Below are 18376 nucleotides of genomic sequence, written 5' to 3' on the forward strand. Positions count from 1 at the left end.
TTACCTAAATGGGTGCCAAAGCATGTCATGTTACATAATTTTAGTCCGTATAATATATATACAGACTCTCCACATCACTAAGAAACAAAAAAACTCTTCATAGCAGATGGGTCAAGGCATTATGCGTAGCACAGATTTTATAATTTGTTTTCTAAATAATTATTTATTACCGAGTGATAGGCAGCTAGTTGACTAAACCTATATACATAAACAATCCATTATTTTATTGGCGTTATTTCTGAAATCCATCCCGTCTCTTTCCTCACAATCATAAACATATGCCTGCCTACTCGAAGCTGAAAAACAAAATGAGGTTTCCTTAAATAAGTACAGCTGCTAAATTGTGGCAGTTATTTTGGTCTCTAATATTGGAACTTTTCACGTCATTTGTTTCTAAACATTATCATAGAACACAACTAAGAAACAAATTCAAAGAACGAAAACACTAAAAGGTCCAGATTAGGGACAAAAGTAAAATAGTAGTTTCACTTATTTCAGGAAACCACATTCTGTTGTTCATCCTCAAGTTGGAAGTGAATGGATATATGCTTGTAGTTGTGATATAAAACACAGAAAGGACATTAACATAATATTTATTATGCTTAGTTTCTAGTTTGTTCATACATCTTAATTTCTGCTTTCAGCGTAGACCTAACAGATGCTTTTGTACTTGCACTGGTGTACTATTGACCTACTTTTGTTGTGGTCATTGTTGGACATTAATTATTGATGTCTGTAGGTTGGGCAGGTACTTCTGTACAGGCCTAATTGTGTAGATGTGCAGAATTTGCCTAATACACACTTAACCTTAGCAATTACTTCAGTTATTAGAGTAATTTCTTTTTATGAGACAAAAGTGAGTTAATTTAATAAAATGCAAAGGCTTTTGCACAAGTGAATTAGATGAATCTCAACCGTTGATCTTAAGTGAGATGAGATCTAATATCAACCCTCAATCACTTTGGAGATTAGGGTTGTGGATTCAGTCATAACTCAAACTTATAAAAGGAATGCTAGGCTAAGGAAAAAGAAACGTTGAATGAGCACACATTGAGGAAAGGACATCAGTGTGTGGGTGGAGGACTTCCATCCAAGTGTGTTGGGTGCAACTTGACTTCCATCCAAGTGTGTTGGGTTCAAGGAAGTTGCACGGGGCAAGAGGGGAGATCCAAAAATGCCAAGCAGGGTTCAATCAACTAGGTCAGATACAAGATCTTGTTGTATATAATTTCTGCACAAGGCCATTATCCCAGTAAGGGAGCCCTTGTAGTTCTGAAGATTTAATAAAGAACTGATATGATTACGCAGAAAAATTTTGTGTAATGTGTGATTGAGATTAGTTGTTTATTTGCTTCTGTTGTTTAGTTTTGTTAAGATCCCTGTCGTTCTTTTATTCGGTGTCTCTGTGATAAATCTGCTAGGAAATAAATTGCCAGGTTACTGAGTTCAGAAGTTAACATTAATAAAATGGTCTTAGCTTATCTTATCTATGCATATAAAGGGACTTACAACTCTGTGGTAAATAATTATGTATTCATTCACTTCTTTTTGCATATGGAGTCATGAGAGGAATTTGTTACGAATTAAATATATATAAAAATAACACAAATAATGTAAATGACAATAATAATTACTAATGATTAATTAATTAGTAATTAATGAAAACGTATGTCCTTAAGGACATAACCATTGGTGAATAGGCACCTGCCTAGGGTATATAAGCAGGCCCTCATCCTCATTGTAATCATGTTACATCAATTCTTTTATAATATTCAGTATACACTTGTTCTACAATGGATGTCTCTGTCTTCGAAGTATTCTGAAGATTTCTGCTGCGTATACAAACTTTGTTCGTTACATTGGTATCAAAGCCACGTCTGATCCAGCGCTTGGCCAACATCAAATCTTTCATCAACCTTGTTGCGGTCAAGAATTCAAGCATAGTTGGAGGTTCTCCATTCCACCAAATTCGTCGTCAAGCCCTTGGCCATTTAATAATTAAAAAAAAAAAAAAAATCAAAATATTTCCAAAAAAACAAACAAACAGAAAACAAAAACAAAAACAAAACAAAAAGGAAAATAGATTATATATTAGAAAAAAAAAGGAGTCAACATATTGAAAAAAATATGAAGTCAAATACAAGGAGAGTCAATATATATTGAAAAAAATATAAAGACAAATACAAGGACTACAGAGAATAAAAAAGGGGGCTCCTGAATTTAATTAAAAAAAAAAATTGTAACAAAAAATAATAATAATTGCAAACCACCGTGGGCCTCTGTCGTCGTCAGTCACCTATCCATGTTGCCTTCGCCACTGGAGCCCATCTGCTAATGTGTGAACCGGTCAAAAAAACTATGTCATCCATCACCTGCCTCCGCCTTCTTACTAACCCTGCCACCATTATCAACTAATTGCATGATACCCTGCCTCATCCTTGCAACTGCCCGCGGTCCTATGTCACCTGAAACACCGCTCGGTCATTTTCCCAGCAAGTTGTTGAGCCACCACACACCTCCGCTATAACCCATCTGCTGATTCACCCACTCCCACCGCAAATTCCGTCTGACAACCCGACTAGCCGTTGGCTCCTTCATTCCTGTCTGTCGCTCATCGTCCCGTCGTCGTCCAATCGTTGCCACGTCATCCAATCATTGCCATGAGATCCGATAGGCTCTGTTTGCCAGTCCTTTCTCCACGATCAAACGTTGTGACATCATACGGTCACGATTATTCCATCAACCTGCCCGTTTCAATTTTTTTTCATAACATTCAATTGTTATATTATATAGTTATATAATAACTACAAACTATATAATTAATTCAATTATATAGTTATATAATAACTATATATTATTATATATTATATAATTAATTAAAAATAATAATAATATTATTATTTAAAAAATACCAAGGTATAAAAGAGTATTTTTCAAAGTTCACGTTGATTAAAAGGTTTGTAAGTTCCAAAGTACAAAGTAAAAAATAAATATTCCTTCTAAGAAGTCCATTTTTTGAAGAAAAAAAACAAATGGGGTCTAATTCGAAGATGAACGAAAAAACTATGGATCCCATACATAACTCTACATTTTAGACCAAATGTCCATTTTGTCAAACAGAAGATCAGTATTTGTTGATTTTTAAAAATCACACAATACTTTGTTCAAAATGTCGAATATTGTTTACTTTGGAAGAATATCAAGGTAATACCTAGACACAAATAAAAAGATTAAAGGAAGAAATCACAAAACTTCAACAAAAGAACGAAGCATCAGATAAGAAATATAAAAATCTCGAAGATCGGTTTCATGAAAAATCAATAGAAAACAACAAATAAATTTGGCGTCTATGGGACCACAATGAGAACTTACTTTCACAGATCAAAAAGTCCAAGGTTAAGAAACAAAGACTAAAACAAGAAAAGGAAAGTTCTGAGAAGGGATTAAAAGAGATTCTATCAAACAAAGATTTAAATATCAAAAATAAAAATAAAAAAACTTGTGCCGAAAAACACTTAATCAAAAATTATTAGAACAAATCAAAGATTTAAAAGATAAAAAAGAAGATACTAAAGACAAAATCAACAGTTCAGAAAACGAAGAGATTTCACGTCTAAGGAATCATAACCAAGCCTTACACAAATAGAGAAGCTTAAAAGTGACAAGAAGTCACTAAATGATAAGTTAGAACAACTTCAAGAAGTAGTATCGAAGTCTCCAGTCGTTTCAGTGCAAGTTGAAGATAAAGAAAAAAATACCAATCCAGTCAAAATAGTAACCCAAGCAGAGGCTAAACCTACTGAGGTGACGACATATTCAGAAATTGCAGTTCAAACAATAGACTTTCCAAATAATGATTCAGTGACCAACTCAACAACAACAACACCTAAAGGAATTCAAGAAACTACCACGAACATAATAAGGGAGAGTCCAACTAGAAGAACTTTTTATCGACATCTGAATCACAAGAGCAAACTTTCCAATCAATTTGAATACCAATATCACTCAGAACACAAACAACAGATTTTTGTTCCAAAGAATACTAGAGTTTGCAGAATCCAATCCTATGATAACAATTCATCACAAAATTCCAATGATCAGAAGATTCCACAGAAGGTTAATCTAGGATGGTCCGATCCATTCTCAGTACGACAATTTTGTCTATCACTCAGAGCATCATATCGTCTTGTATCAAGGAAGATGAAAGTCCAAAAGCAAGAAGATATTTCGAATAATAGAAGAGATCTGATCCTTCATCAGTAAGCTTTGAGGACAGCTTTTTGAAGAGGAAAGCAATGTTACGAATTAAATATATATAAAAATAACACAAATAATGTAAATGACAATAATAATTATTAATGATTAATTAATTAGTAATTAATGAAAAGGTAATTATTAATTAATTAGTAATTAATGAAAAGGTATGTCCCTAAGGAAATAATCATTGGTGAAGAGGTCCCTGCCTAGGGTATATAAGCAAGCCCTCATCCTCATTGTAATCATCTTACATCAATTCTTTTATAATATTCAATATACACTTACTTGTCCTACAATGGATGTCTTTGTCTTCGAAGTATTCTGAAGATTTCCACTGCATATACGAATTTTGTTCATTACAGAATGGAGAGCATATAGCATCTAAAGAACTGTTTTAATGGCAGACGTTAATTAGTCATAAAATAAGTAACAAGCAATATAACTAAAAATGTTGGAAACGTGAAACTGACAATGGACCAATGTTGCTAAAATCAGCATCAGTAAAAACAGAAAGGGTCTGGAGAATGAAAAAAATCAAAAAATCGGGAAAATATAGCTGAAAATCGGCAAACATTAGCAAAATTTAAAAAAAAATACAAAAAAATACAAAAAATCAAAAAAGTGACTTACAACAATTTTTTGGATTTGTATGTGATTTTATTATGATTTTTACGATTTTATCATGATTTTATCCCAATATTATCCCCATTTTATTGCAATTTCCCCCGCTTTTTTTGGACATGAAAATCAGTGATTTTTAGGCCGATAAAATCGGCACCCAGAAAGAATCGTGACTTCGCATGTTATTGCGATTTGTTCACAGTGTTTGCAACACTGCAATGGACCACTATATTCCTCAATAAAGGCTTTACTTGGTCATTATTCTTTTGTGCTTACAAACCACCTTTTAAATTTAAATGCAAAAACATTTTCCATCATTTGACATGATAAAGGGCATGAAAATTTAAAAAAGAACATTATAAACCCCTACCCCTCTCATTAGGATCTTCTCTTGTTTAGTCGCACTTGTGGTCTTATCCATAAGATAAATATTTCCAGCATGAATGACAAGAATTGTACACTGGCATCCTTAAAGGAAGGGAAGTGGGGGCTGGCTTGGGGGAATTGATAGACATTTCTAGAACTCGTTGGCATAACAGTAATCTTATGAATTTAAGTGCAGGCTGAGATAGATATCATAAGTTCAACTTCCAAGTTACTGGATGTAATCACACGTGGTGTTATTGATATGAATCCTTTATAAGAGAAACAGAAACAAATAATAGCACCAATCATTTACAGTTGATAAATTTTCTCAAACATACCAAACAACAAACAAGTAGACCAACCTATTTTTCAATTCAAAGCTTCGCATAGGAAGATGTACATCTTGCATAGTAGCTGCTCTTGCTGCTCTCCATCTTCTGCTTTCCCTGTATTCACACAAGTCAATTTCAATTCTTAAAAGGACAAGATTTCAAGGAAAAAAATGGATAGGTATTTTCTACATTTTGAAGATATTTCAGCACAGATAATTGCAGGTCAAATATTAGAGTCTGCATGACACAATAGCAAGAAAAAATGTGATGTTTAAGTGACCACATGCGCTAAGATATCATATATGTGGCCCACCATTCAAGTTTTCATTTGAACTCTATACACGCCTCATTTTTGTGAGTGAGGGGGGAGGCCTTCCCACTTCTGTAATAAGAATATTACAGCACATCTAATTGTATTAGAGTCTGCATGACACAATAGCAAGAAAAAATGAGATGCTTAAGTGACCACATGCGCTAAGATATCATATATTTGGCCCACCATTCAAGTTTTCATTTAAACTATAATCACACCTCACTTTTGTGTGTGTGAGAGAGTGTTGGGCATTGGGGAGGCAGCGAAGCTTCCCAACTCTGTATTAAGAATACTATATTAGGGGTAGGATTAAGGACACTTGTGCATTTGATTTTTAAGTTATATTTTCCACACATGCTATGACTACAAAAAAAGTGCTGCTATCTTCAACTAAGTCTAATTTGGTCCAAATTTGTCAGATATTTCAAAGTTTTACAATCTTCACCCTCAAAAACAGTTGGCAGACTTCAATAGAAAAACTCACAATGTTATATAAGACAGGAAAAGAAGCTTAACTGAGCTTAAACTCGAAAACCCACTAAAAACAAAATACTAACTAAAGATAAAGTAAAAGACAGATACATTCTGGACAAAGTTCTAAACATTGCATAATGAGAGGCAAATTGGCAAATATTAAGCCTAGAAAGTCCATTCACTAAAAACAAAATTTTAATTTTATCAATGAAGGTTAATGTCATTCAACATGGGTCAAATTAAAGCTTGTGCCATATGATAACATGCCAATGCAATGTATCAAGTTACTTAAATAGCAATGAGTAGGACACACATAAGTCCGTCCATCTCCTTGAATTTCATTGTTCTCTTTCCGGTGTACGTTGGGTTTGTTTTCTTCTGTGTGTCTATTCAACACTACAATCCTCCCCAACTCTGTATTAAGAATACCATATCAGTAGGATTAAGGACATTTGTGCAGTTGATTTTAAATTATATTTTTCAAACATGCTCTTGTTGGCATTATGGCATTATGGACATGTGTTGAACTTGATGGCAACCCACTCACAGACGGACATTTCTCTTATATACATCTTGATGGGGACAAGAAGAGCCAAGAGGAGAGAAGAGGGGCCATTTACATATGTTTATCGGAACCATTGAGCCATTGGGAGCTTATCGGAGCAATAGAGGCTCTTTCTCATATTAATATTATCGGGAGGTGTTTGGGCGCTTAAAACCCATATATATATATATATGTATTATATAATAAACAATAGCATTTCCCCCTTTCGGCGGATAATCATAGTTATATGTGTTAATACATATATATCGGCATATATGCGCATCGGGGGTTCGGCTATGTGACTTCTTTGAAACCTCCGATTGCGAGCGGACCCGATGGCATATCAAATTTGGCTTATAATAATATCACATCCGCAGTTCGGCATATATGCGCGTCGGGGGTTCGGCTATGTGACTTCGTTGAAACCTCCGATTGCGAGCGGACCCGATGGTGGCATTAAAACTTGGTGTATAACAATATCGCATCCGCAATGCATAAAGGGTCGCCCACCCCAATCCTCCGATTGCGATAAGAAGTGGCGGACCCGATGGGAACTTTAAAGGGACTTTATAATATATCGCATCCATCGCACAGTTTATAAAAGCCTCCCTCTTCAAATCGCCGATAGCAATGAAAAGAGCGGACCCGATATATATAAAAAAGAGGGTTAATGGGCATGTCGCATCCGATCCATCGGATCGGAAGTCGGGAATAAGCCATGACACGGGCATGCGTTGTTAGCGATGAGGAGCGGACCTTATATATATAGGCTGGTTAATGGCCATATCGCATCTGATCCATCAGATCGGCCATCGGCAAATAGACGATGTTATACAGCGATAAGGAGCGGACCCGATATATTATTGTTATGGGTGCATAATGTTTAAAGTCCGCCTTTTGTTGTTTGGACTTGTTTTCCCGCTATCATCAGTCAAAGCAAGCGAGCCTCAGGATTTCGGATCCTCTGGTTTTGACTCATGGTTTTGTCAAAAGCATGACTATATAAGAAGAAAAGAGATCCTTTGGCAAGGTATCGATTATGAATTGAAGATCTTAAGGGAGAATTGATTGGCATTCTTGTGATCGGTTAAGGAGCAATTACTGATCAAGGAGAATGCGCGTAGAACAGAGAAAAGGATCGCAGGCTTGAAGTTCAGACATTTCTTCGAGAGAAATCGCATTGCTTCAGGTGTATTGCAGTTCAGGTTTTGGGTGCGCATATTGGGTTTGTCTTGTGTCTAGCCTCCGGGTGAACTGTTATATGTATATCCTCTGCATTGTGTTCTGATTTCGGCATAAACAACCTCTGTTTTAATGGGTGACCAGATCGAGCATTTATTTATATTTTGATCTAGTGCTTGGGTTGGCGCTTGGGTGATTTTGAAAGATCTGCAGTATAAAGAAAATATATATTGATCTGATGCCTGGGTAATTCTGAAGATTTGTTTATACTTGATGACCATTTGATCTTCTTGGATCCAGTCTGAAAATTAATGAAACGTGGTCCTTGAACGAAGTAGGGGGTTGTAGCTCCCTTCCAGGAGAGACTGGAAAACGAGAGAGGGTTTTAGCCCTCTGCAGGTTGCAGCCTGCGTACTGGTAAAGGACTGCACCAGTACAAATTCATTGTAAAAGAAATTCTATTTGAAAGAAGATAGAGACATATTGCAGCAGGTGGTTTTCACCCACATTGGGTTTCCACCTTATATCTGGTGTTCCGTTGTGTGACAATCTGTTTTAACTGTTCTTGTTCATCATTTTATGGTACTAACATACAAGTTAATTATCAATTTCAGAAGAATAATTTACAGCATAAATCTGGATAATTTATTGAAACGAAATTAATAATACTAATTCACCCCCCCCCTCTCAGTATTATTTCCAACAATTGGTATCAGAGCAGGTCCTTCTGAAGAAGCTTGATCGCTTGAAGGAGATCGTTCATCATGAGCAACTACGAGAGGGAAGCATCAATCAGGCCACCTATTTTTGATGGGACAAACTTCGTATATTGGAAGGTAAGAGTTACAGCCTATCTTCAATCTCTGGGTACAGAAGTCTGGGACATCATAGAAACAGGGTATACTTTTCCATCAGCTACTCCTACAGATCCAGCTGAGAAGAAGAAATATGAAACAAATGCAAAGGCGGTCAATACTCTTCTAGGATGTCTATCTCAATCAGAATTTGTGAAAGTTATGCAGTTAAAATCAGCAAAAGAAATATGGGACAAGATTGTCTTAAGCTATGAAGGAGATGATCAGGTAAAACGAGCAAAACTTCAAACCCTCAGGATTCAGTATGAAAATCTCAAGATGTATAATGATGAAAGTGTGGCTAACTATTTTCTTTGTGTAGATGAGATTGTTAATTGTATGAAAAACTTGGGAGAAGAAATAAAAGAGGTTGTTGTGGTTGAAAAAATTCTAAGATCTTTGTCACCTAGGTTTGAATCTAAAGTTTCTGCAATAGAAGAAAAGGAGAATCTACAAAGTCTTAAAATGTCACAGCTGCACGGAATTCTTACTGCTTATGAAATGAGGAAAGGAGGTCCATCAGACAGGAGAGAAGCTGCCTTCAAGGCTTCAGGCAAAGGAGAATACTATGAATCAGGACACGTGTCAGAAGAAGAAGAAGAATCAAATTTTGTCAAAAATCTCCAACGGGGCGCTGGACGATTCCGAGGTAAGTTACCTTTCAAATGCTTTGCATGTGGAAGAGTGGGTCACTATGCTGCCAAATGTCCTCATAAAGAAAAGAATGACAAGGGAAAGGAACCTGTTAGATGGAACAAGAAACAGAATGCTAACAGGAAAAGCTATTACACTCATGAAGATAGTGATGGACTCTCAAATAGTGACGAAGATGAACGAGGTAATGACTATAAACTCTTAATGGCTTTTGAGGATGATGACTACATGGATGCTATAGATGAAGAGGGTTTTTATGAAGAAATGTCTAATCTCAAAATTTGCTTAGAAGAGAAAAATGTGATTATTGAATCATTGCAATGTCAACTAGCTGAAAGAAAAAAACATCTTGAAAAATTGGAATGTGAAATTGTTGGCCTTAGAAAAAAGATTGAGAAGACAAAAGCTCTTAATCTTAAATTTGTTAAAGGATCTGAAACTCTGGATGAGATCATCAATGTGCAGCGTTCTCCATTAATCAAGACAGGTCTGGGATATAATGGAGAAGCATCTCAAGCATCCACCTCCAAAAGTTATCTTGATGCAGCAAGAAGGAGCGAGCAAAGGCCTAATAGAAATCATCAAGTAAATCAGGGACAGTTTATCTCAAGAACGAACAAAAACTATCAAGAAAATCGGAGGCAAGCTACAAACAGAAGCTACAACCAGCCACAGGTAAAATCTTCCCAATTTGCCTCAAGAATGGATGTTGGTAGAAACTACAATCGGTTGGATGACAGATTTGATAATCGCAGAAGTTTCTTCAATGGGCAATGTTTCTCTTGCCATAACTTTGGTCACAAAGCAGCTCAATGTGTTGCCTATAAGACAATCATGACTAGAGAAGCTCATAAACAAAGAAGTATGTCTGGAATCAAGAAAAGGACCTATAACAATTTTTCCGCCCTTGAAAGTGAAATTGAATGTTCTATTTGTAATAACTTCGGTCATGAAGAATCTGAATGCAGGAGCAGGTTTCGGAAGACAACTCAGAAGGAACAAAGCCCGAATGCCAGAACTTGGAGAATGAAGGAATCACAACCAGAAAGATGTGGAATAGCTTTTTATGCAGAAGGACAGGAAAATTTATGGTTTATCGACAGCGGATGTTCGAAGCACATGACAGGTGATAAAGAAAAACTTGAATCATATACTACTCTAGAAAAGGGAAAGAAGGTTTCTTTTGGAAATGATACTCCTGCGACCATAAAAGGAAAAGGCACTGCTCAGTTGAAAGAAAAGGTCAAGGCTGGAAATGTTTTGTATGTTGATGGCTTGAAGCATAATCTACTAAGTGTCAGTCAGATGTGCGATCAAGGAACAGAGGTAATATTTCGATCAAATGGATGTAGTGTTCGTGATCTCGATACAGGAAAAACAGTGATCAAAGACAGAAGAACTCCAAATAATTTATACATATTTGAAGAAGGACAACAACAATGCTATTTGAGCAAGGACGATGAACATTGGTTATGGCACCGGAGGTTGGGGCACCTAAGCTTTTCACAAATAAGGAAAGCATGCAAATACCAGGCAGTCCGTGGTCTTCCACACATCAAAATTCCAGACAACACAATATGCAAATCATGTCAGTTTGGTAAGCAAACCAGAACTAACTTTCCTGAAAAGGAAGGATCAACTAGCAGGCCTCTTGAGCTGGTACATACAGATGTATGTGGTCCATTTAGGACAAGGTCACCTCGAGGAGAAGAATATTTCATATTATTCATTGATGACTTCTTTAGGATGGTTTGGTTAGGACTTATGAAGCACAAAGACGAAGCATTCGAAAAGTTCAAGTCTTTCAAAGCCTTGGTTGAAAATGAATCAGATTACAAAATTAAGTGCCTCAGGTCTGACAGAGGAGGGGAATTTACCTCAAATGAGTTTTTCGATTTCTGTGAAGAACATGGAATAAGAAGGGAATTCTCTACAGCTAGGACTCCTCAGCAGAATGGAGTTGTGGAAAGGATGAACAGAACAATCCAACAAATGGCTCGTGCTATGCTTGATGAGTCTGGAACTCCCGCAACCTTCTGGGGTGAAGCTGCATTTGCTGTGGTTGTTATTCTCAACAAAACAAATGTCCGAGTGAACAGCACTCAAACTCCGCATGAGCTCTGGTATGGTGAGACTCCTTCGGTAAAGCACTTCAAAATTTTTGGGAGCAAATGCTATATTAAGAATACTGATGAACAGCTTGGCAAACTTGAGCCTAGAGCAGACGAAGGCATTCTCCTTGGTTATTCTCCTCACAGCAAAGCATATAAGTGTTACAATAAAAGACTTGGAAGAATTGTTGACAGCATTGATGTAGTGGTTGATGAAAAGGGATACATTCCTAGGCAAGTAAGGTATGAAAATATCGAAGAAGATGAAGACTACCCTCCAAATCAGACCAATGATGAAGAAAAAGAACCTCAAGAGGCACCCGAAGAACAGATAATGATAGAAGAGAAGACTCCATCCAGGTATGTACAGAAGAATCATCCAGAATCTCAAATTTTGGGACAAAAAGAGGTAGGCGTACAAACAAGAAGATCAACCGCAGAAGCTTCAAGCTATTTGGCATTACTCTCCTCCACTGAACCACAAAATGTAAGAGAGGCATGCAAGGATGAATGTTGGGTCAAAGCAATGGATAAAGAACTTGAACAGATCGAAAAGAACAACACTTGCGAGTTGGTTCCTAGACCAAGATAAGAATGTCATAGGAACAAAATGGATTTTCAAAAATAAGTTGAACGAAAATGGGGAGGTAATTAGAAACAAGGCAAGACTGGTGTGTAAAGGGTATGCCCAACAAGAAGGAATAGATTTTGAAGAAACGTTTGCTCCTGTTGCAAGACTTGAGGCCATTCGAATGTTCCTTGCTCTCTCAAGCTTTCAAAAGTTCAAAGTATTTCAAATGGATGTGAAATCAACTTTTCTAAATGGAGACTTAGAAGAAGAAGTATACATTGAGCAGCTAGATGGTTTCATTCTTGGGAATGATCCAAATCTTGTATGCAGATTGAAAAAGGCTCTCTATGGTCTTAAACAGGCTCCAAGGGCTTGGTACTACCGTTTGGACAAATATCTTCATCAACAAGGTTTTTCAAAAGGATCAGCAGATAGCAATCTTTATATAAAAATTGAAAATGACAAGTTGCTAATACTTGTTGTGTATGTAGATGATATTATCTTTGGCAGCAATGAAGAAGCTATGAGTCAAAGCTTTGCCTTGGTAATGCAGAAAGAATTCGAAATGTCCCTGCTAGGAGAACTGACATACTTCCTTGGATTGCAAATCCAACAAAATGAAGACGATATCTTCTTGTCTCAAACAAAGTACCTCAAGCAGATTTTGAAGAAGTATGGCATGGAAGATTCAAAACCAGTATGTACCCCCATGGTTACAGGATGCAGTCTTAGTGCGAATGATGAATTAGCAACAGTTCATCAACCAACCTACAGATCTATGATTGGAAGTCTACTTTATTTGACAGGTACCCGACCAGACATCATGCATGCAGTTGGAATAGTTGGAAGATTTCAGGGAAATCCAAAGGAAACTCATCTTCAGGCAGTAAATAGAATCTTCAAATATCTTCAAGGAACTCAAAACTATGGCTTATGGTATCCTAGAGACACAGATCTCACACTTCATGCTTACACAGATGCAGATTGGGCTGGAAGTGTGGATGACAGGAAAAGCACAAGTGGTGGTGCTTTCTTTATGGGTTCCAGATTAGTATCATGGTTCAGCAAGAAACAGAGTTCAATTGCATTACCTACAGCTGAAGCAGAATATGTAGCTGCTGCATCTTGTTGCACCCAACTTCTTTGGATGATGCAAACCTTACAGGATTTCCAAATCACTTGTACTCCACCTATCTCCATCTTATATGATAATACAAGTGCAATCAGCATTTCAAAGAACCCAGTCATGCATTCAAAAACCAAGCACATACCGATCAAGTATCATTTTCTCAGGGAACAAGTGCTTGAACAAAAGGTCAAGTTGGAATATGTTTCTTCTAAGGAACAAGTGGCTGATATATTTACCAAACCATTGCCCAGGGAGACTTTTGAATACTTCAGGCAAAAGCTGGGGGTTGTCGACGCATCATCCTGCTGTTAATTCTCAGATTGGTGCTTGTACGCGAGATTCTTATGGGGTATACGCATACAAGGTTCAGGGGGAGCATAATTCATTGTTGGCATTATAGTATTACAGGAGTAATATGTTGGTAGATGAACTGTAAATAAGGCGTGCACCATATTTGATTTCAGTAGGAGCGAACAGGGCGTTGTCTCAATATCCATGGCAATAAAGGTGCCAAGTTCAATTAACGGCACCAGCTGAAGGGAAAAACAGGGCGGTCTCTGTTTTATTCATAGCCAGAATAGCTCAACTTTCTGTCATAAAGAACATGGTGTCGCCAACTGCTGTGGAATAAAATGGTTGCCAGAAAACTCTGAAGTTGATGTCACTTTCAGAATCCGGTTCATAATCAGGCGGAACAGGTCCTCAGGGGGAGAAATCAGGAGGAGCAAGCTCTCAGGGGGAGACATAGTCAGGAGAAGCAGATATCCGCCCTTTGCCCTTGATGTCAAAGGGGGAGAGTGCTTTTTGTGCTTTTTGGTCGGTGTTGTTGCCATCAAGTCCAAAGGGGGAGATTGTTGGCATTATGGCATTATGGACATGTGTTGAACTTGATGGCAACCCTCTCACAGACGGACATTTCTCTTATATACATCTTGATGGGGACAAGAAGAGCCAAGAGGAGAGAAGAGGGGCCATTTACATATGTTTATCGGAACCATTGAGCCATTGGGAGCTTATCGGAGCAATAGAGGCTCTTTCTCATATTAATATTATCGGGAGGTGTTTGGGCGCTTAAAACCCATATATATATGTATTATATAATAAACAATAGCATTTCCCCCTTTCGGCGGATAATCATAGTTATATGTGTTAATACATATATATCGGCATATATGCGCATCGAGGGTTCGGCTATGTGACTTCGTTGAAACCTCTGATTGCGAGCGGACCCGATGGCATATCAAATTTGGCTTATAATAATATCGCATTCGCAGTTCGGCATATATGCGCGTCGGGGGTTCGGCTATGTGACTTCGTTGAAACCTCCGATTGCGAGCGGACCCGATGGTGGCATTAAATCTTGGTGTATAACAATATCGCATCCGCAATGCATAAAGGGTCGCCCACCCCAATCCTCCGATTGCGATAAGAAGTGGCGGACCCGATGGGAACTTTAAAGGGACTTTATAATATATTGCATCCATCGCACAGTTTATAAAAGCCTCCCTCTTCAAATCGCCGATAGCAATGAAAAGAGCGGACCCGATATATATAAAAAAGAGGGTTAATGGGCATGTCGCATCCGATCCATCGGATCAGAAGTCGGGAATAAGCCATGACACGGGCATGTGTTGTTAGCGATGAGGAGCGGACCCGATATATATATATAGGCTGGTTAATGGCCATATCGCATCTGATCCATCAGATCGGCCATCGGCAAATAGACGATGTTATACAGCGATAAGGAGCGGACCCAATATATTATTGTTATGGGTGCATAATGTTTAAAGTCCGCCTTTTGTTGTTTGGACTTGTTTTCCCGCTATCATCGGTCAAAGCAAGCGAGCCTCAGGATTTCGGATTCTCTGGTTTTGACTCTTGGTTTTGTCAAAAGCATGACTATATAAGAAGAAAAGAGATCCTTTGGCAAGGTATCGATTATGAATTGAAGATCTTAAGGGAGAATTGATTGGCATTCTTGTGATCGGTTAAGGAGCAATTACTGATCAAGGAGAATGCGCGTAGAACAGAGAAAAGGATCGCAGGCTTGAAGTTCAGACATTTCTTCGAGAGAAATCGCATTGCTTCAGGTGTATTGCAGTTCAGGTTCTGGGTGCGCATATTGGGTTTGTCTTGTGTCTAGCCTCCGGGTGAACTGTTATATGTATATCCTCTGCATTGTGTTCTGATTTCGACATAAACAACCTCTGTTTTAATGGGTGACCAGATCGAGCATTTATTTATATTTTGATCTAGTGCTTGGGTTGGCGCTTGGGTGATTTTGAAAGATCTGCAGTATAAAGAAAATATATATTGATCTGATGCCTGGGTAATTCTGAAGATTTGTTTATACTTGATGACCATTTGATCTTCTTGGATCCAGTCTGAAAATTAATGAAACGTGGTCCTTGAACGAAGTAGGGGGTTGTAGCTCCCTTCCAGGAGAGACTGGAAAACGAGAGAGGGTTGTAGCCCTCTGCAGGTTGCAGCCTGCGTACTGGTAAAGGACTGCACCAGTACAAATTCATTGTAAAAGAAATTCTATTTGAAAGAAGATAGAGACATATTGCAGCAGGTGGTTTTCACCCACATTGGGTTTCCACCTTATATCTGGTGTTCCGTTGTGTGACAATCTGTTTTAACTGTTCTTGTTCATCATTTTATGGTACTGACATACAAGTTAATTATCAATTTCAGAAGAATAATTTAAAGCATAAATCTGGATAATTTATTGAAAAGAAATTAATAATACTGATTCACCCCCCCCCCCCCCTCTCAGTATTATTTCCAACAGCTCTGACTACACACAAAGTGTTGCTATCTTCAAATAAGTCTAATTTGGCCCAAATTTGTCAGATATTTCAAATTTTTACAATCTTTGCCCTCAAAAACGGTTGGTGGACTTCAATAGAAAGGGTTTCCTTTCTTCTGTATGTCTATTCAACACTATAATCCTCCCCTTAGAGATTTACCCTTGCAGCTCATTTGGCATGGATGACACTATTGGGCGGAGGGGGGGTTTGTGGGAGGCATCCCAAACTCTGTATTAGGAATACCATATTAGGAGTAGGATTAAGGACATTTGTGCAGTTGATTTTAAATTATATTTTTCACACATGCTTTGACTACAAACAAAGTGCTGCTATCTTCAACTAAGTCTAATTTGGTCCAAATTTGTCAGATATTTCAAAGTTTTGCAATCTTTACCCTCAAAAACCTTGGCAGACTTCAATAGAAAGGGTTTGCTTTCTTCTGTATGTCTATTCAGCACTATAATCCTCCCCTTAGAGATTTACCCTTGAAGTTCATTTGGCACCAATGACACTGGTGGACGGGGCGAGAGGGGTGGTTTGTGGGAGACTTCCCCAACTCTGTATTAGGAATACCATATTAGTAGGATTCAGGACATTTGTGCAGTTGATTTTAAATTATATTTTTCACACATGCTTTGACTACAAACAAAGTGCTACTATCTTCAATTAAATCTAATTTGGTCCTAATTTGTCATAAAAGTTTTGCAATCTTTGCCCTCAAAAACAGTTGGCAGACTTCAATAGAAAGGGTTTGCTTTCTTCTGTATGTCTATTCAACACTAATCCTCACCTTAGAGATTTACCCTTGAAGCTCATTTGGCACGGATGACACTGGTTAAGGGGGGGTTGTGGAAGGCTTCCCCAACTCTGTATTAAGAATACTATATTAGGAGTAGGATTAAGGACATTTGTGCAGTTGATTTTAAATTATATTTTCACACATGCTTTGACTACAAACAAAGTGTTGCTATCTTCAACTAAGTCCAAGTTGGTCCAAATTTGCCAGATATTTCAAAGTTTTACAATCTTTGCCCTCAAAAAATGTTGGCAGAATTCAATAGAGAAACTTGCAATGTAATATAATATAGGAAAAGAAGCTTAACTGAGCTTAAACTGGAAAACCCACTAAAAACAAAATACCAACTAAAGATCAAGTAAAAGACAGATACATTCTAGATGAAGTTCTAACCATTGCACAATGAGGCAATATTGGCAAATATTAAGCCTAGAAAGTCCATTTCACTAAAATTAAAATTTATCAATGAAGATTAATGTCATCCAACATGGGTCAAATTAAAGCTCGTGCCATATGTAACATGCCAGAGCAATATATCAGGTTCCTTAAAATAGCAACCAGTAGGACACACTTAAGTAAGTCCATCTCCTTGAATTTTACTGTCTCTTTCAGGTGTACATTGGGGTTGTTTTCTTCTATATGTCTATTCAACACTATAATCCTCCCCTTAGAGATATACCCTTGAAGCCCATTTGGCACAGATGACACTGGTAAGTTAATTATGTAGTCCAAATTTTCTTTCCAATCTGGTCTCTTGCATATTTGCATCAACAATCCTGAGACAAGTGGGTTTGAGGCCCATCATATTTCCTGAGGCAAACTGTGAAAATTTCAAAATTGAAATCCTATTGCAGCAACTGAAAATTATTCTTCTAATTGTTAATTAATTTAACAATTTATTTGTTATGGCAAATATTGAATAAATCACACTGCAACCTTCACAAATAAAACTATGGAAGAAAATAGCATTGGAAACTAAGAAAATTCTAGCGCACACACATAAAAATGACACCATTATTTTTGGACAAATGTCCCCAAAAAAAACCCAACTTGGGAAAACCGGTGCAGTAGCTAAGGGCTTTTATTATTAAGCAGCAGTGAAATCTGAGTACAATCTATGGATGCGCAATCCACCTGTCTCTACTGAGGAAACCGCTTCTCTGGCACTTTGGAACCTCTCCTTGGCCTCTGGAACTAAAAACAATTTTTCCTCCAGCTAAATCAAGTTGCTCTTTTGAAGCAACTACGCAGTCCTCTACGCTGCCCCACTGGGAATAACTCGGCCTGTTGCTGCAACCTCTCCGAATATGGAAAACTTCCTCCGGATCACTGTCTCTGCCCCTCACTGACTCTACTTCG

The 18376-nt window shown here is 37.6% G+C and overlaps 1 protein-coding gene across 2 annotated transcripts in view; it reads right to left on the minus strand.

The window, feature by feature from the left end:
• LOC149254047 (4-hydroxy-tetrahydrodipicolinate synthase, chloroplastic-like) overlaps window positions 1–18376 on the minus strand; it is a 90654-nt gene that overhangs the window by 1484 nt on the left and 70794 nt on the right. For both annotated transcript variants that reach the window (XM_089460061.1, XM_089460062.1), the window contains exon 3: window positions 5607–5690. In XM_089460061.1, the coding sequence (XP_089316187.1) occupies window positions 5607–5690 (84 nt within the window). The remainder of the gene's footprint in view (window positions 1–5606; window positions 5691–18376) is intronic.

Source organism: Pinus tabuliformis, chromosome 7 (genome assembly GCF_031772625.1).
Source record: "Pinus tabuliformis cultivar Carrire ecotype Pingquan chromosome 7, CPIR1, whole genome shotgun sequence".
Classification (NCBI taxonomy): Eukaryota; Viridiplantae; Streptophyta; class Pinopsida; order Pinales; family Pinaceae; genus Pinus; species Pinus tabuliformis.